Source organism: Pyxicephalus adspersus, chromosome 5, assembly GCF_032062135.1.
Source record: "Pyxicephalus adspersus chromosome 5, UCB_Pads_2.0, whole genome shotgun sequence".
Classification (NCBI taxonomy): domain Eukaryota; kingdom Metazoa; phylum Chordata; class Amphibia; order Anura; family Pyxicephalidae; genus Pyxicephalus; species Pyxicephalus adspersus.
Window position 1 is genome coordinate 128,882,617 of NC_092862.1, and position 20,834 is coordinate 128,903,450.

Sequence of the window (20,834 nt, forward strand, 5' to 3'; positions counted from 1 at the left end):
CCCCCATGCAGGTGTTTTTTAGTTTATAAAAATATCAACTAAATAAGTCAGAGTAATAAATACATTAAATGTTGGGTCTTGTGCAAAATACCAGTATTAGTTTATAGTCCTTTTTTTTTTAAAGGGTAACTTTTGACCAAAAAGATGGACTACTGAGGAAGAAAGATGGACAGATGGATGTGGTCCCAGAAGATAGACAGTTCCTTCAAATGTGGGCCAATTAGAAGCTATTTGTTTTATCTTAAGGCCAAGTCAAGAATGGCCACACCATCCTAATGCCATGCCACATCCTGCCGTTCAACCATAAAATACTAAAATGCTATTGGTCAAAATAAGTTGTCAAGGTATGTTGGTGAACAGGGGTGTGCCGATGTGGATGAATTGGAGCTTGTTGCGCTAAAGTCAAATCTCCATGTACAGCTTTTTTGGGTTGCTGTCCATAAAGCAGACACAGTATAGCCCTGTGGTCTTAAAGAAGAGTTATATTCAGCAACTCCCCAAAAACTGTATAGGCATCTTGAATTTTTCCTTGTCCTAGAATCAGGATCTTTGCCCATTTTTATTGGCCAGGACAGAATGATTCATATCCCACAAATACACATGGGTCATCTTCGGGTACTGAACACTGAGCTACAGCTCAGTGTTCAGTACCCGAAGATGACCCATGTGTATTTGTGTACCTATGTGTACATAAAAATTTTTATACTGAAGTTCTTTGAGATTTAGGGCCTGATTTATTAAAGATCTCCAAGACTGGAGAGGATACACTTTTATCAGTAAACCTGAGTGATCCAAAAAACCTGGAATGGATTGAAAACATTTGCTAACAAATAGCAAATGACTTAAAGAAATCTGTTCCAGGTTTGCTGGGTCACCCAGCTTCACTGATGAAAGTGTATCTTTTCCAGCCTTGGAGAGCTTTAATACATCAGGCCCTTAGATGGTATTCTGGGAGCAATTTTTCCTTCTTGCTCTCGCTTCTTGCTTCTGTCCTGTAATCCTATAGAAGAAAACATCCAGCTGCCATTATTTGCTATCCCAAATAGCAGTGAAAAAAAAGGAAAAGACCTCACTTATCACAGTTTGAGTACATGTCTATAGATCACTTGTATATTTCGGATACTGTTAAAGCATATCTAAGCTCCAGTCGAGACGCAGACAGCAGTAAAAACCTGACAGAGATTTACCCCTTACCTAAAAAATGTAAGAATTCTTTTAGACTGTTTTTTTTTCTTTCTTTTACAATTTGTGATGCTTTAAAGGAAATCCGCAGTCAGTAAAAGTTCGAAACATGTCAATACACTTCAGCTACTCCTGTAAACCAAAACCCATCTGTGACTACCAGGAGATCTTTATTAAATATACCTGTAGGGAGATTGAGAAATGGATGAGAATACGGAAACGCTCCAGCGCATTTAATCCCACGTTCCTTCAGCTCGTTCCTTCCTAAAGTAAATGACGCAATGTAATCCAGTATCCAGAGGCAGCCCTGCTTTCTAACATACAGTGTAACAAGTACACCTGGTCTTCCTGCAGCCCAGATTGACATAGCAGACACCCCTTGATTGCGTTATTTTATCCTCTATGTTTGGAAATGTTATTTGCCTGGTTTACAGTAACTGGAAATAGGGACCAAGTGCTATTCATTGTTTTCCCTTATGACCGGTCTCATTTCAGATTTATATTAAAAGCAAATATATCATACTCTGAAAAGAAATATCTTGGAAATCTGATTCCACAGCATAGAAGTGATATGTAAAATAAGAGATATAAAGGGTCACAGCATTTGTAGGAAGCAATAATATAATAAATCCATATGGAGTAAATACAATAAAGTGTACCTATTAGTTGCTAGAGTATAGAAACCACAAATGTGCCCCAGTAACCACAGGAAGTGTGGTGGAGTCAAAAGAAATCTTAACTGGGGAACATGCAGTGATAAAAGGACAATTTAGAATAGGAGGAGTGATACACAGGATCCAATAAGTATTTTATTTTTTTGTATAGGTAGGAAAAAGACAAGACAAATATATTGTTTTACAAAGGTGCTGGATACAATAGGGATAAAAAGATCCAATAACAGCAGGTACTTTTTGAGTTTCGTGCAAATTGCTTGAAAGTGGTTTCAACAATTGCATTTGCAAGAGTCAAATAGAAAACACATCAAAAACCTCTGTTATTGATTTTCTATAGTTAAGACCAGCATCGTGGGTAAGTTAGGAAGGGAAGAAAGCTTTCAGATATTAGAACCGAGTTAGGGAAAAACTATCGATAAAAGTTGGTAGTTACATAGTTAGCAGGGGTGTAGTGGTAAAAAAAAGATGAGGGGGCATGGTACTTTCCATGGCGAGTGAGCATCATTGTTATGTAAACATGCCGGCCCCACTATACCCCTGCCTATGTGTCACTCAAAGGGGAAGAAACATCCCCCAGAGTGACGTCATGATACCAGAACCCACCCACTCTCTCATCGCTTGTCTGAGCTTGCGATGGGAGAGTGGGCAGGTTGTGTTCAGAGAGTCAACCCGCCCACCGCCCTGAGCCTGCAATTCCATACAGGAGACACTGGCTCCGTGGGGGGCGGACCACCAAAGAATGCTTGCAAAATAGGACTGGGCATGCATGCCCATTTCCGAAAAAAGTGAGGCCATGGCGTTCCCACCCATACCTGCCCCACTACACCCCAGATACTTCTCAGACAGTCTCAAATGTCTATTGAGGTAGATGGAGACTCTTGTTTCAGCTTAGTTTCATGGAATCATAAGGTACCTCAAGTGGTTGTTGGGGGTTTCTTGAGCTGTGGCTTACTGACCTCTCATCTGATGGGGTCTCCATAGCCTAGGTTCAACACCATTTTACTGAACCATTAGGATGAAACCAATGATCTTTTATCTTTCTAGAAAGGTGACATGTTAACTAACATTGAAAATGGTATTCTACCCTGACTTTAATTTGAGCTTTCTTCCCCCCAACCCCCCCAATGAAGTCATTCAATCATGGTTTTGTGAGACTGAAAAATTATTTTTAGCACATAACACACTGAAGGCTGCAAAGCGCTAAAATCATGTGTGTTCCTGTGCTGCCTATATGCATTGGATTGCCTTATGTTAACACAACACAACAGTGTGAATGAGTCCTTCATTTTTTACCATAATGTACCTTTATATTGCTTGGCCACCAAGTTGTCATCTTGTAAATCCCAACCTCAGTGGTGCCATGTGCAGACTGTATCTCACTGGCACTTCAGTCATTTGATTTTTTTTTCTGTCTTTAGTTGTTGCATTACCTTATTGTCAGCGCTTTTGTCTTCCAACTTTCTGCTTTCATTCTTCTTTGGAAAGTATAACAATGCCAAAAATTAAAACTGAGAAGAAAAAGTATTCATGTGCTGTCTAGAAGCAATAAGGAGTGGGATTAATACCCAATTATTTCACATTGCGTGGAGCTGATAGCAAAGAAATCTCGGGCTGCTGGCTGTGGTGTTGTTAAAGGTTTTCCTGGCAGGCTCTGGTAATGTAATCACACTAACACAATGCTGTCATCTTCATCCTGTATTTCTTGTAATACGCTCCTCTCTGCCAGACATTAATGAAATCGTATGTGGGCCACCAGCATTCTTTAAAGAATCAGAATAGAGTTCCCAGGAACCAAAATACTAGTTTTAACTGTTTCTGGTAAATGTCCTATTTTATTTCTAAACTGAGCAGCTGGCAGACACAATGGTGCTGGTGAATGGGACCAAGTATAGCTACGTAATAACATCTTTTAAGGCCTACTGGGAATATAACACCTTTTGTTTCATGTATTTTGTGTACCTTTCTCCATGGTATACTACATTCATTATTTTCTTTCTGTACTAGCAGCATCATTTTTACTTAAGTACCCTATTCTTAGGGCAAATTACAGCAAAATGTTCAAATATTACACTACCTGGCCAAAAGAGTCCCTGTGGGGGAAGTTATGATGTAGGGTCACTTCAATTGGTCAGGTTTAAATTTGTCAGTGTTATGCGCCCAATCTTATCTAAATATACAGAATGACCAGGTTTTCCATTAATGAACTTTTTCTTTGCCCGATGACACAGGCAAATTAGGATGTGGCTTTTTGGGGGCCAGACATTGTATATAACTGACTTTTCTCCACTTTTTAAAGAGAATAGATTTGTTTTCTGTAATGTACTCTGGTAGGCTTTGCCCCTTCATGTGAATCTTCATGGTCAAAGCTTGAGTTATGATCATGGTGCTACATGTGCAGCCTCTGAATTAGTTTGATTGAACAGAGAGGATATAAAAATTATTGGCAGGACCTGTGTATTGCTTTTGTTTTAGCTTTAGCTGATCTTTTTGAAGATTTGTACTTTAGGAATAGAATTTGCCCAATAGTAATAGCTGTGGATCACACAGGAGAACAGTCAGAAGACAGGCACAGAGTATTGTCACAATATCACCGTAAGTGCCTTAAGAAAGGCGTTTGTGGCATGACAAGCAGGTAATATTTTAATAAAAGATTTAAAAGATATAATTATTTTAAAGTCTCCTATATCTGCTTTGCTATAACAATTATTGCATCCTAATTCCATTGCTGATACCATAATGACCAATAGAGTGATCACTTACACGTATGTATGGGAAATGCATCCGAGAAATGGCACGGTGTATAGATGTGTGAGAATCTTGTTTGAATATAACTGTAATATGTCTAATCATAGCTCAAAGCAGGCACTCATTGAAGGGACTTGACAGTCTCCCTTTAACATTCATAACACTTACTGGTGTACAGTAGTCCATGATTACATCACTGTCTGCCTGCATGGCAAATCACACTTTAAATTATGCACAAATACCTCCCAGATTTAAGAAATCACTTGCTCACACTGAAATAATGGAAGTGGCCAAGTGAAAAAAAAATGAAATAATGGCACGTTTACTAGGTAAGGTGGTAATCTTCTGGAGAAGGTAGTGCTATAAAGTGTTGTAGCCACAGACACACTCTTGGAAATGATTGCTTTTGCAATATGGTGGCATGGCCCCGAGCGCACTCATATTCTCCGTTATTCTGAGCCTTGATCGGCATAGCATGCATTCTTTCCACCTGACTTCATCTATAACACTTCAGCAGACACTAATGATAAATGAGACTTGGTGTGCTTCCCATGGTGGAACTCTACTGAATGCCTTGAGTCCTCAAGGACGGTAGTGCCACCATATCCTAAATAGCATAATAAAGTCGTCTATAAACGAGGGTGGCTTGCTCTATATGGAAAGTCTACCTTTATTTTAACAAGGATTCTGTTTTATATCCTGTTTTATATTCATTCGCACTTCACTAAAATTTGTAATTGTGTAACAGAGCATCGCACATGGGTTTCTGCAGAACATAAAAAATGTTTTACTTCTTAAAGGGTACCGGTCATATGAGAAAAATCCTAAATTAACATCAATCCCTAAGTGCATGAATCAGAGTGTGGCTGTATGTACCGGACATTAAAAGTGAGATTATCTATGTTGGTGCTCCCCCTATGTGAATACAAACATGAATCCAGTTCATCCATTTGCTTGCTTCTTGCAAAATATGCTTGTTAAAGCCTCCCATGTATAGACATACTAAGACCTTGAGTCTAGGGGTGCCACCATCTTGAATATGATTGCAGCAGTCCCAACAGACTTAAAGCCTTCATTCTAGTTAATCTATAATACCCCCTTTGCTCCTCCACTAGCAGCTACATATCAGTTATATAGGGAGGAAAGGGGGCAGCTAGCACAGAGTCATTTAGAAAAAGGCTGGAGGGGAATATGGAGGAATTGACTGGTCAAAGTAACATTTCAAGCTACATAAAAAAAGAAAAAGAAACATTTAAAATACTTTTCAGTGTTTTCTCTTGCAGTTGATGAAGGGTATGTTTAATTTCACGATAGAAATTAATATGATAGTTGTCCTCTATCCGGCCTAATTTAGCCAACTTGTTTGAGGAAGGCCAATTACCTTACTTGTCAGCTTCTGTTGGTTTGATTGAGAAACTCATCCCAATTGTTTTTCCCTGTAGTAAGCCAGTTTCTTCTTTCTATGTTGGCATAAACTTCAGCTTGACCTTATGGGATGGTCATCCACCAGTTTGTCATAAGACTGGTCTGATCATTCATATGTGAATGATGGTCCTCCCAGTTTAATAACCACATCTTGTGGTACATCTGTGTAAATCTCAGAGCTAGACAGAAAGAAATTCATTTGTTTGACAAGCAAAATGGTTCTCTAAGTATTTTATCTTGTTATTTACCTGTTTTACTAAATTTGAGCTTCAAACACAGGTTTTCTTACATATAGGAAGTATATGTTATCATTTATCAGGCTTTAGTCTACACTATGCAGAACCATAATATTAATTGATTTTCATAGGGTAAATGTTTAAACACTATTTTTCTTGTTTATTTTTTCACCCCAGATCCATGAAAAGTTACACTACTATGAGAAGGAGAACCCACAGCCTATCATACACAGCGCCACAGCTTTGGCAGAAGATGTAAGTATGCACTGTATGTCCCATGCATTCCTGTACGTTCAAGCCATCCCAACACAAACATGTGCAAGTCATTCCCAGGACAGAAACCGTACACTGCTGAGAATGCTTCACAACACGCTGTCATCGCAGGCCGCTCGCTGACATCGCCTTAATTTGTGTTCCTTGCACGCCACCTTGGTATGCCAGGACGTGGTAGCTGTATTAATAAAATTATACGTTGCAATCCCACAGAGAGAGAGTGCGAGCCTTCACTTGCCAGAATTTAGGTAAAGTCACAGACAAGAGGAGTTTCTTAGAATAATAGACAAATGAGACGTCTGTTTTGCTGACAGGAGAAGAAAAATGGTAGTTAATTCAACAGAAATGAGTTGTATAAAATTCAGGAGGAGGTTGTCAGAGCTTACACTGGAGTGGGGGGACCATGATTCATGTGCTCCAGCCTTCCAAATAGCTGTCATAATCGGGAAATAGTGGTCACTGATCACGTTGATTGAGTAGCCAATTTCCTGTACATATAATTCTATTAGAAAGCAAAAAAAAAAAAATGCACCTGTTATTCAGGGCTTCTACTTCTTATTACACGTGAGAAGGATATGTGCACAGTAACAAAGATGTCTTCATTACAGTGGAAAACCTATGGAATCATTGAGTTTTACTTACTGATATACTCATCATGTATGTGACACGTGACTGTCATACCTGTATGAGCTTTTTGGATATCCCATTCCAAAACCATAGGTGTGGACTTTGGAGTGTGTCTGTGGGTTTTTGTGGACACTTAGCCAAAAGAGTATTTATTAGATCAGGTACATATGTCAGAAGAGAACACCTGATGGCTCTTAACATTCTACTTTATCCCAAAGGTATCCAATAGGGTTGAGGACAGGGCTTTGTTGAGGCCACTTGAGTCCCCGTAAACTAAACTCATTGAACCATGTGTTCATGGAGCCAACTTTGTAAATGGGGACAGTCATGATGGAACAGAAAAGGGGGCTTCCCTAAACTGCTTGCAACTGAAAACAACTGAATACAATAATTTGAAAGATTGTTCACATGCTTTTGGCCTTATAATGTGTCACTGTATTGAAAACATTGAGTCACTATGTTGGAATATATTACCATAAAGGCTTACAATCTAAGGTAGAGGTCTCAAGCATGTGTTGCATTTATAGGCTCCTCCAAAAGCTTCATATGATAAAGAAAAACAAAACTCTGCAAAATCAAATATATACACAGCCCCTAACGATCATTTTGCTGCTGTCACTATTTAAAGTATAATCTGAAAGGATAACCTTACAGAGCTAACTTCAGGCTCAAAACAGCAGCCTAAATAGTACAATTTGCAGTAAATCATGAATGCATTGGTTTTTCCATGGGTGTACCAGGCTTACTTTAGTCCTGTCGGAGCCAAATTCAATTTCAGAATGGTGAATCTTCCAAGAAACTTCCATTTTCTTATTCTTCTCTATGATGTACAATGTAGCTGAGAAAATAACTGATTACAATTTCTACTCAATCTGCTAGAATAATGAAGCGAAGAAGCATTAGGCACCCTTGCATTTATGTCAGAAAGTGCACCTATTCTCCCAGATAATTGTTGCAATTACAAACACCTTGCTATTGTCATCTTCATTTTTTTTGTTGGCCCTGGAAGAACACAGAAAAGCAGGGAAAAAAAATCTTAAACATAAATTATTTGATTAACATTCTGAAACATGTTATGAATCACAATAACTTAATAGAGAGCAACTTTTGTGTAATGCACAAATAGCCAAAAGCTGCCTCCCTTTGCATTTTTAATGAAATACATTGATAATGAATATAGAATGATTGTGGTTACCTATTCTTCCTCTGCTCCGGATCCACATGATTAATTATGCTTCTTACAGTGTGTAACAATATACTTGTATTACATGGCCATGAAGCAGCTGATGGCTATTACTAGTAAGTACTTCAGATATCTTTTTGGCTTTACCCCCTGTGTAGCACTCATAGCTTCCAGATCACTTGTATATACTTTACATAGGTGTCTCTTGATTGGCTAGTGGTCTCTTTTGCTGACTATCTTGGAATCCATATGCAATTACCCATTCCATTTTTTTTTGGCAGCATTTAGAGAAAGCGGGGATGATCCAACAAAAGATTAAGAAACAAAACATTATGTACATTAGTGAAAATAAAACATTGCAAAAACAAAAACCCCTTCTCCCAGATGACGACTTTGTACATCTTCTGTTACATGTTCTTAAACCAACATTTAAAAAGTGCTGAAGACAGAGGATTCCGAGCACAAATTGGCTTGGGCCGGAGCTCCTGGTCGCAGGCATGGAAATCAGTGTTCCTATAGCTAAAGCGTAACCGCTGACATTTTTGTTTTATGGGTTGTATTAACCCATCACATCCCTGATGTATAGCAAAACATTCTGTGGAGCAGTTGGCTATTAGGGGAAGAGCAGCGAAAGGGTGAGTGCTTGTTGGACATCATGAAAAGAATTAAGTGGAATTTAATTCATTTGGCATGTAGCACCATCCCTGTTCTTATACTGGAGACCTGAGATACAGGACTTTAGATTTTAGAAATCCTAAGTAATCCACAATCAAGTAAATTTATGGTTCTGTTCCACTTGCGGTTCTGCTTGTGGTTTCAGCCCAAGCCTTATGATGTTTTTCTTGTTGGAGGTTTTTCTTGTACACATGTAGAATTGGATTGCTAGAAAAACTCTGTTTGAGAGGCAGATGGGATCCCCATGACACGATGGAACCGGAGAAAATATCCGAGTTATCGATTGCAGCTCAGTCGCTAAATTTTAACCATGGACATGAGGTGAGCTGGTCAATAGATGATGACCATGAGAGGTGTATGACCTCAGACACCATGTCTGATCTAGGGGGATAATAGAAATGAGGCCATAATCAGAAAGTCTGCTTGGTGAACAAGTATACATGCTGAGCAAGGCATTGTAGATGTTCAGTATAACCATAATATGGTGGTTGGCTCATCAAGCTGCTGTCCTGTGGCAATAAGTTTTATATTATGCAAATGTAAAAAAAAAAAAAAAAAAAAAAAAAGGATAACTCGGCTAAACAGGAACATCTCTGCCAGTGGAATTTAAAGCAATGCATATGCAGTTGTTAAACATAAACCCTGCTGTACTAAAGGGCCACTATACCAAAGCCTTTTACTTTTATGGAGGGGGACAATCAGTGATTAATACTCCCAAATGTTACTCAAACACAGCCCAGATGCTCACAGTATTCCTAACCTCCTTTACCCAAATAGAGGTTCTTCAAGTTTGGGGTCACTGCCTGTTCATCTTCCTTTTTGTACCAGTAGTACCAAAATTCCTAACAAGTAAAATATTCTGTTTTACAATTTTTAAAGCAGCAAAAAAGTCATATGGGTTTTTTCAAGCAGAGGGTCTTGTCCTACCTAGCACTTTCTGCGTGACAGTTATCAACTGTTAGGAACTGTTTTACACCTATGGGGTGCAGAGGCTGTTCAAACAAAAAAGTAAGGTATGTTTATGCATTTACTGTATTTTTAGAAATTGTGGGAATAGCACATAACCATCTCTATATGAAAAATGTTGATGAAGTTTAGTTTCCATAGTCACCTCTCTTCCATCAAGCTTCAACATTCACCATTAAATGTTTGCACAGGTTACCTCTGTGCATCACTCAATATTGATCAATATTGATTTAAATCCAATAGTATCATAGAGAATGCCCCCCACCAAAAGATTTCTCTACGCAATGCAATACATGGCTTTGCAGGTGTTGATCACCTGTTGCTCTCCCCTGCACCATCCACTCTTCCTCCTGCAAACCATTGGCCAAAGAATGTTCACTCTGAATCAGTATATGTTAATATTTTAATACATGAAAACATTCAAAAGCATATGACCACCTTTAGTGTTATGATTCAACAATTAAGTATTATAAAATGATTGATCTAATGATTGGACAATGAAGAAAGTATCACAATATTAGACTGACAGCCCTTTGCAAAGTATTGGAGCCACAGTTGTTACTCTCCATCCTAATTGCACGGCTCCTGTGCAAATAATTACAGGAATCTACTGCAATTCCAGATTGAAAGATGTCTTCTGTCTTAGCTGAATTTGAAAACACTTTTAATGATTTTGGTGAATTATTAGCCATATTAAATTATGCTTATATTATATGCAGAGCTCCAAGTTAATGTTTATCATTAATAGGTATCCTTATTATTCAATGTCATGGCTGTGGATGTGAAGTTTAATTAGGAGAATTCTTCACTGCAAAATGATGCCGCCTTATAACAGCATATCCTTGATCACAGACGCGTACTTTGCCGCAGCACCTATGTGGAGGCCATACCAATACTTCCCAGTCATCATTTATCTGTCTCCAAGAGGGTGGACAGCTTTTCCCTTCTAACAAATGATGTCTGAGAGGATGAATGTGCTCTGTGTGCATTGCCAGGACATTATGTATAACGACGTGCAGGCTTTACTTATTTTATCTGCAGCCTTCACGGGTATTAAAGAGGTTACAGTAACATGCGGTCTGTAAGCCACACCAGCAATCCATAATACCTACACTTTACCTTATATGCTCCAGTATATTCACTTTCATATATACTGTACAAATGTTTCTATATAACCCCTTTTTATTAGCAAGTAATAAATTATAAAGTCGCTTTGTTTTAAAGAGCTGTAAAACATACAGTACAGGTATGCATCATAAGCGAAAAAACAAATGTAATCTTTTTGTTCTTTAGTTTCCAATGGCAGAGCTGTTAAGATTTCTAATTATCCCATCCTATAACCTCCTATGTGTGTTTCTTTTTATTCCAGTATTCACCACTCAGTATTTACCCTAAACTTTTCATATTTTTGGTGTTCAACTTTAAAATTATTTTAATTATTAATTCATATAATTGTTAGTAAGTTACAAAAAAGGGAGGGATACTTGATATTATAGTTCTCTCTCACCCCTGTGCATTTTGGAGGGGTGTTATTGAGATTTGCTTCTTATTCACCTTTTACATGCCCTCTATTAATCCATAGATAACATGCATTTTGTTAAAAAACGAACAAAAAATTAGCAAGCATGACATTTTAACCAACTGCACAACATGGCTGTACGCCCTGCAAATGTGAATTATTTCAAATGCATCCAGTTGCCTTTAAAAGTTGCAATATTAGTTATTATTATTAATAATAAACTTTAAACACACCAACATATGCAACCCTGTACATTTATTAGGGGTTGCAAAAGACAAATAGATAAAAGTAATGACCCGAGAAGATGGGAGGACCCAGCCTAAAAGAGTTTACAATCTAAGAGGTCCACCTGTGTGCAATTCAGTTTTCTCATGATCTAAAAAGCCATCTGTTTGATGACACATTTGAAGTGGACTTACCACTGAGAGATGATGGAAGCTGCCATTAGTATGTCCAGCTGGATTTAAAGCTGGTGATTTGCTTTTAAGTAGTTTGTCACACACTTTAAAACAAGAATGCAGATTACTTTGTGCCAATTAGGTGAACACACAAGCTGATTGCTCATTGTGGTTTCAGAAGGTATTAAAATCAGATGATTAAATATACCAACCAGGCAAGTTAATTTTGTTTGGAAACAGCTGGAAAATAGCAGCTTACATAAAAGGTTTTAGTATGGGACATTTTTGAATGGCGTCATGAAAACCAAGAGGTAAATATAATAAAAAAAAGGAGATATGTATGATACTTCTACGACTCCTGTCAACCATGGATGCCTACCTAAACTTGTAAATAGATCTTAAGTTCAGAACCAGCCAAGAGATTATTGGTTCTCTTCTCTGTAATAAACCCGCAAAATGGCTTTAGTTTTGGCACAACGCACTCTTCATATTTTAAAGCCAACCTCTCAATGCATCAACCTTGTCATTTTCACCAGTTGTCATTGGAGAAATAGGGGGCTTGTCATTACTGACACTCTTCTGAAGATATAAGTAGCCTGGCTGTTATGGAGAGTTGTTAGCTTGAACACGTTAAGAGTCTCTCAAAACCGGTATGCAAATTTAGGAAGTCGGTAAAGTCCTAAAATACATAGTTAATCAGGTCATTGACTTAACGTATTGAAGAAAGGGTTATCAAGACAACCGGGCAATTAAAATTTTTAAGAGAAGTTAACAGTGAAGGTCTCTCTCTTTTTTCTTTCTAGGGATTTATTGTAAAATTTAAAAAGAAGGAAATAGACTTAAACCTTCCTTGAAAATATTGTATTAGCAATTCTGAGAGGGACAGATTTGCAACTTCAGCATTGCCTCTAGTAACGGAACTTTTTTTTTTGTAAATGGTTTAACTGATCAGCTTCACTTTGAATGCTTTCCATATTGAAGAATATTTATTTGATTTATGGAAAGCAGAAGATAAAATCTGAATTACTGATAAGGTTTGACAATTTTGTCCAAGAGATAATCTGATCTTAACCATCAAAATGCTTTTTTTTTAACATGTACAGCTCTCGGTGAACAGGATATGACCTCACCATGCATATTGGCTGCTATCAACACGAATATACTCTCATATTGGGGAATTGTGTTTTTGTTTGTCATTGCTTTAGGTCAAAGGTGGGTAGGAGAATTACGGGCAATAACGAGATGAGAGACCGTTTTTCTTGTATGTTATGCCAGACTGTATTTCTGCTTTAGGAAATGATAAGTTTTATCCAGTGTGTATTTGCATTAGCCGGTATGTATAAGCTGCTCTGACTGTCCCTGTTTTACATTAAGAAGCTAATTAACACATGTATGTAAACATAATGTAAAGCGCAGACAGTCTTGACCTTTGGGGGTACTTCTTTCCTCCCCTCTCTATCGTAACTGAAATGCCGAACAGCACATCTTCTGTGGCTTATTGGAAGCGATGCAGATTTTACCACCTCGTTCAGAAACAACTTTTTCAATTGAGACAGACAGTGTCAAAGTTTGATCCATCACTTTTTACAAGCAGCCCTTTGTCTGCACGCAAAGAGCCAATCCCCTAAATGAAGTGCACGACTTTGCCCCCGGAGCCATAAATCAGAATGCGATCTGACTACTGCGCTGCCAGATACGATTACTTGCCTTAAACTCAGCTGAAAGAACTGGCTTGAATCGGGCCCGCTGAGGCCTAAAGCAGAGAGCTAGTGATTAATCGTCTGTTTTTGCTCATGCTGGCTTCTGTTTTGAGCATACTGGAAAGCAATATTCTCAAACAAGATCGATTCTCAGTTGTCACTGCACTGGGTGAGGTTGCTTTCGGCTAATGTTCACAATGTCAATTCTGTCTCTTTCACAGCTGGCTGAGGAGCTGCAGAGCAAACCCCTAAACAGCGAGATCAGAGAATTGTTAAAGCTGCTGTCAAAACCAAATTTCAAGGTAAGAACATGTTACACCTGTGGGATAGATTCACAAATGTCCGTTTGCTATGAATTAAGCAGCAAACAGGGATAGTTTATTTGGAAACAAGTATGAAACACTTCCAGGTACTGTATGTGCTTTAAAACCAGTATAAAATGGTTTGTTTCTCTTCATCCCAGAAAATATACGGTTGACGGACTGTAAAACTTTAAATTATGGTGTTGTGACAATTTGCACTGACTAGGAAAGAACGAAGCTGTTTGTCAGATTTTGTACATGTGTGAGCATGCTGTGTGGGGTCACCTAAGGTAAATGTGAGATGTATCCCTCTCTTCATGGTAAGATTTTAGCTGGGGATAGAGGTCTCCTATTGCTTCCCTGGAACCTGGATCTCCATAGACTTATGAAGAGACCGAATGACTCCCAGGGACCTACTTATTAATGGAAGAATATGCTGCTTACCAGAAAATGGAAATATTAATATACCAGTAATGCCATTTTGTGGGTTTTCCCTATTTTTTAAAGTAGTGGTTAACTGAAAGGATTTCCTCTTTCAGTTTGATCGCCATTTTTGCAATTAAAATTTCCAATGCACCAACTTTATAAAGGAGCCATCAGTCTAATTACCATTTGAAGTGAAGGGCACCTCCATAGGCCCCATTGAAGATCAGTGGTGGTTTTTCAAACATCCTGTTTGCTGTTTTTGCAGCTGTTCACCCCTTTAGAAAGTAGAGAGTGTTACTTTATTCAAGAGAGCTTTCTATCACCACTTCAGAGGAATTATGGTGTCCTTCTTCTCCACTTTTAGGATCCCGTTAATGAAGCAAGTAAAACATGTTTCTATTTTTATTGATATGGTGTTATAAATGTAATGAACATTTTGCTGTACTCCTCTTTACCCCTAAAAAAAACCCCATAGAAACTTTTTAAGTACCTTCTAGGTAAATAAAATCCAAGCCAACACCTGTATGGAAGAATACCCAGCTAAGCGGTTGCTGTGTGTGTGTTAAGTCTTTGCTCTCTCAAAGAGCTTTGTATAAAGATATATTTGGTAACAAATGGCTGTATATGATGGTTACTAGTATTTCTGAAGCAACTGAAGTGAAACAATTCCTCCTTCACAATTCCCACTAATGTCTGTCCACCATTACGAAGACTAAACTTTTTATAGTAGGTTCTCTATAATGTGGGATGAACAAAAACTGGCCAGTGGAGAGACTGACAGTGGGAGACACAAATATAGCCCTCCACTAAAGCACCAAAAATATGAAATGATGGCAGATATCCAACCAAGCACCCATAACTAAAATAGAGGTAGGCAGAACGAGTGACCTGTTGTCATATGGTGTAAATGGTTTCCAGTTTTAGGTAATGCTTTGCATGTGTAATGTAAAGCTCATCATACACATTACAGTCTAACCAAATAATGTAATATTATTAACAGCCATGGCTGACCAAACAAGGCAATGATAGGGAACCATAACATGTTACCCTTACCTGTAAAGGTGAGCTAGTGAGATGTCCCAAGCCTTTGGTCATACAGTATGGCCGAAATTTAAATAAGATCTTGCTTCAGAAGACAGGGATAAATCTAAGGTTTATGTCGCCCATCAGCTTACACAGCAGGGGCTCTCATAACAAACCTGATCTCAATACTTGACAGGAGTGTGGCAATTCCATATAATAAACTGTTTTGGTAAATTTACTGTATATAAAAAAATACATGTGTAACTTTGTAACTGAAATAAGGTTAAATGATGCAAAGTGTAAATTTATACATCTGCTTGGAGCTATTCTTTAAAAATTGACACCCTAACATATCATGTAGAGATAGACTGGACACCCAATAATAAAAATAAAATGAATTATGCCCTGGAAAATGTAACCTATTTCCTTCTGTGTCTCAGTAGGTTATGAGGGATGTTTTGGAAAATTGATCTTTAATTGTGTACCCTAATATTTATAGATGTGTAACCCAAGCCTTTATTGTAGTAATCTATGTGAGACTAAAGCTTTTTTGATAAATGACATTTTCTGGGCATTTAGACCATTTGCTAGTAAGGCAAGGCAGTGCAATCATTATATTTCCTTGTAAAATAATAAAAGTTAAGCGTATTTTATAGCCTGTGTTTTTGTAAACTATTAAAATGCCATCTTGGTGCTCATCTTCAGGAATGGCCCTAATTGAATCATGACAATTTTTGTTCCTCAGACAGCGCCTTAAACCACTTTCATCTGGTCTCACTTTATTACACAAAGTTACTGTTTTGTCTATATACTTCTTCCCCATAATCTTTTTCTCTTCAAAACTTTATTATGTATCTCTAGATTGAATGTAGGCGTGTGTGGAAAATATATATAATTGGGATTCTTTTTCAAATGACAGAATTGTATTATGGCAGCAAGGTACATACTGGATATGAGTCAGTGCTGGCTTTTTTTAAAGCTGAAATTTAGAAAGGGGAAACATATTACTATAGAAATGAGAGGCATTATTATGTAGAAGTAGTGATAAATGAGCATTTTATCTATCACAATGTAAAGTGTATGTAATCCTATATATATATATATATATATATATATATATATATATACATATACATACATACATACACGATTCTTGTTTAACAACAAAACGGCAGAGTTTCAACCCCTAGCAGGTAGTGAAACTTGCAACAGGTGATGTCTGGGGCCTTTGGATTTAAAGCAGCAAACTAGCCCTGACACATAGTCACTTAATAGCCACTTAAAAATGATTCTACATCAGGGATCCGCAAACTCCGGCCTTTAGGCCAGATACGGCCTAGCTGGTAGTTCGTTCCTGCCTAACGCCCCCTGGCGGATCTGGAGCTGCCGGTTGCTGGTCCGATCGGCCGGGGGTGTTAGGAACTACCCGAGCCGCCTCCTTGCGTTGCTCCCCTGTTTACCGAGGCCGGCGTTGATACTTCCGGAATGCATACGGAGGAGAGGGATTTCACTTCAGGATGCGTTCCCTGGTTCCCTGGACTCAGAGTCCAGCCTATTTTACTCCTGCCCACCCCTGAAATGGCCTAGTGGCCATAAAGTTTGCCGACCCCGCTCTACCTGAACAATTAGAGACTCTTAGATGCAGGAAGAGGTTAAATTACTGCACAGAATGTGCAGCTGTCATTAAAGTTCTATTTTTGCTAACCCCATTCTTTGTTCCTATGTAGGCCTTGCTGTCAGTACATGACACTGTGGCTCAGAAGAGCTATGATCCAGTTCTCCCTCCCATGCCAGAAGACATTGATGATGATGAAGATTCAGTGAAAATTATCCGGCTTGTGAAAAACAGAGAACCACTGGTAAGATATGGTGACCCTCAACATTATTTCAAATCTCTCCAAGTTTTTGAAGAAACATTTGCTGTGCTTTTATATTTACTCTAGTATTTTTATTCTATTTCCTCTGTACTTTTTCTTTCTTTTAGTCTTTAGTGTTGCTCTGTCAGTCCCAGACATTTTTGTGGCCCTTTGTGGCTTCCTTTTGGCATAACATGGAGTGTATTGGAAGAACCTCAGGACTGAGTTTAAAAATCATAACACTTCCAAAAAATGGAAAGGTTTATGTGGTATTAATATCAAGGCTCAGTGAGATTTTGTTTTTAATATATAATGGTTTATTCCTAATGTTGATCTGGCTTCTCCAGCAGGTGTGTCAAAAAAGGGTAATACAGGAAAATGTTCTTGTTTTAATAAACACTTGCCTTTAGCCGCTTTTAAAATCTATTTAAGACAATTCTGAGGTCATTCAGTTCATTGACAGATGCATTTGACCTCAAATTGACCTGATTCTAAGTTGCATTAGACCTACTGCTTCATTAGCTGCATCAGATTGCCTCAAGCATTTTCTGAATTCTCATTGACTTGTGTGAGAGAAGCTGTTCTGCACAAATGCCTTTGGTGCAGATCATTCTAGCTGATTTGTTTTAATTGCTGGCTTGTCCCTAATAGAGAAGATTTCCCTTCATTGTTTTGTCACTTATTGTGTTTGATATCTATAAGTTGGAAAATAGGGGGATTTTCCCACATTCGTATCTGGTGTGTCAGGTAGGATGTAATTCAAAATTTCCCTAACTCTATCCAATATTTAAAAAGTAAGGTAATTGGCAGGGGTTAGCCTTAGCTGAAAACAAAATCTAAGATAAAAATAAACCAAACTTCTGGCTAACAAAGATAATATTGAATATTGTCTGGCGACTCAAGAACCACTTAAAAGTTTGAAACGGCTGGTTAAAAAAGTTCACCTTAACCTGTCTGTCCTCCTGAGCCACCTCTGACTTCCTCTTTGGTCCAACACTGGTAGTCCTATTTGAGAAGAATTACATTCTGTCATTCAGTCCATTTCCTGTGAGCCCATCATGGTGCATAATCATGCAACCCCTAGAAGCTGTGTAAATGGCAGGTTAGCATCACACTAATAAGGACTGAACAACACTCAACCAATATTACAGGAGCACCACTTGGTGCCCGGTGAATAGCAGCACCCCACCACTATTGGAAGAAGAACGAGATCACCGGACCATTAAACCAGATGTTTAATATTTTAATTCCAGATATCATATATCTGTGCTTCGTTATATGGTCAGGCCTTAGGATAAACCTTTTTTAGCTTTATTTGCACACCTACCAGGATGGCTTCTTTGCTCAGGGGGGAGGGCATAATGCCACCACAAAACCCAAGTATTAGGCGCTACAGGGTTCAAACTAAACAAAGACCAGGCTTAAGAAAAAATTGCTTTGTATCTTCCTATATGGCAGCTCATACCTTCAAACCCCACCAATTTGCTGATTCTCGGACTATGCAGGTATCTGTACTTTTCTGGTACTTTTATTTCCTGCCCCCCCCCCATGGATCCCCAATGGTAATTGATGCTGTCTATCACATTGAAAGCAATGGAATGTTTCAGAAGGACATGGTTCACATCTCAGCATTCACCAGAAAAGTCAAGTCTTGTGTAATTTCTCCCAGGTGTCTTGGCTTTTACAGATCTGAGGTGCTATGTGAATGTGGACACCTGCAAGATTCCTAACTCCAGCCCAGCTCATTGTATGTCCAAACAGGTTTACTATAAGACCACGCTCCTATTACTCTACTTTCTTTTGTCTGTTCTTCACAACATTAGAGAAAATGTTTTTCTAGTACTTATCCCCCCTCCTGAGTTATGTATCATGTCACATAAACATAAGGTACATAGATTTATTGTCATACTGTAACTCACTTGTATTATTTAGTCAGCAGATTCGTAAAATGAAGTGTCCATGTCCTGTTTGTAACCTATTCAGCTGCATGATTGATAATGGTTATTGTAAAAGCCTGTAGGAATCCTGCTGAGCAGAGTAGGTGTATTGTGCCGCAATATCCAGGACCAAAGCCTGCTCAGCCCTGGATAGTCATCAGCAGAAAGACGATAGCTGCTCAGGGAAATCTGGAAAACGTGAAGAGCAAAAATCAAGCGTATGATATTCTTGTGTAAACGCATTTCCGCTCTCGCATCTCTGCATCTGCCATCTGACCAAGAAGGTGTGTAAAGAAGAACTCCAGTCTAGTAGTTGGGCAGCATATTGGTTTATTAAACCTTAATATGCATAGAAGTGGAAAGCCTACCTGTTCTTCCAGTGTTGTCCTAGGACATGAGTGCACTTAGCTCTTAGTAAAAAAATTTTCAAAAAACTTTTCATACTTTCCCTTTCATTGACATGAGCTGCACTGTGTATTTCTGACAGGTATAATGAGGTTAGTGTGATCTCCAGCAGAAATTTCTGTGCAGCTTCTGTGTACAATAGTGGGTGATAGACAGCCTTTTAAAGACAGGAGGGGAAAATCAATAGGTAACAATTATTATTGAGGAAATAAAAAGTGCACAGGAAATATGTGACAGGTAAAAAAAAATTATTGTTCATTGAATTAACGTGACTAGGGACCAATTAAATAAGCAAGTTATAGAGTAAGTCAAGGGAAGAGGAAATATTCAGCACATCTCTGCAATGTATGCACATTTTCCTTCTGGTTAATCCCAAAACAATACCTGTTGATTTGATGATATCTAATATGTGCTTATCTTCCTATTTGAGAAAATAGCACAGAACCTTTGCTTCATCAAGATTTCACCAAGCGGTGTCAGCCCTGCCTGCTGGACCAAAGCTCTCCACCTGACAACCAATCCTCTGTGTCTCAGGTCACATCAGTTTTGTTCCAATGCATACATTATTTATTCAGCAGCAAAACACTTCTTCTGTCCTGACACATAAGACCTGGCTCAGCCACTGACCAGGAGTAAATAATCAATAAATTCAGCTATTCAATTGTTTAAAAATAAATTCCTGTTCATTTTTATTTAGCAATTGTGTGCAGATAAAATATGTAAACTGAAACCTGTATATCACAATATTGGATAATTAGGTTGGTATATTATTATTATACAGTATTTATATTGCACTGACATTATGCAGCGCTTTACAAAGTCCATTGTCATATCACCATATTGAGTTAATTTGATCATTTAGTTTTTCAACTTTTTTAGCGTTTCATACTCCATCTAGAATGAATGAGTATTTATTTATAGAGGCCATGGCTAAAGGATTTTTTTTTTTTTTTTTGAAGAATGTGAAGAGCAGACTGAACTGGCTGCATGCAACCTGATCTAAAGCTACGTACACACTTCCAATTATTATCGTCGGAAAATGAACGACGAACGTTCCTGCACGATATATATGAACGATCGTATAGCACCGATACTGCACATAGAGGTAACGATACGATCGTTCGTAGATATTGTACACACAATAGATATGATCGTTTAAGTGATAGAGGAACTATGTGCACGACAGGAAAGTGAACGGACGTTCGTTCATCACGCATGCTCTGAACATGGACGATCAACGAACGACCGTACACACGAACGATGTTCAACGATCGTCGCCCAA

General features: G+C 38.3%; 1 protein-coding gene across 2 annotated transcripts in view; it reads left to right on the forward strand.

Moving 5' to 3' along the window:
- MPP7 (MAGUK p55 scaffold protein 7) overlaps positions 1-20,834 on the forward strand; it is a 235,597-nt gene that overhangs the window by 128,229 nt on the left and 86,534 nt on the right. For both annotated transcript variants that reach the window (XM_072412676.1, XM_072412677.1), the window contains exons 5-7: positions 6,440-6,517; positions 13,825-13,905; positions 17,082-17,213. In XM_072412676.1, the coding sequence (XP_072268777.1) occupies positions 6,440-6,517; positions 13,825-13,905; positions 17,082-17,213 (291 nt within the window). The remainder of the gene's footprint in view (positions 1-6,439; positions 6,518-13,824; positions 13,906-17,081; positions 17,214-20,834) is intronic.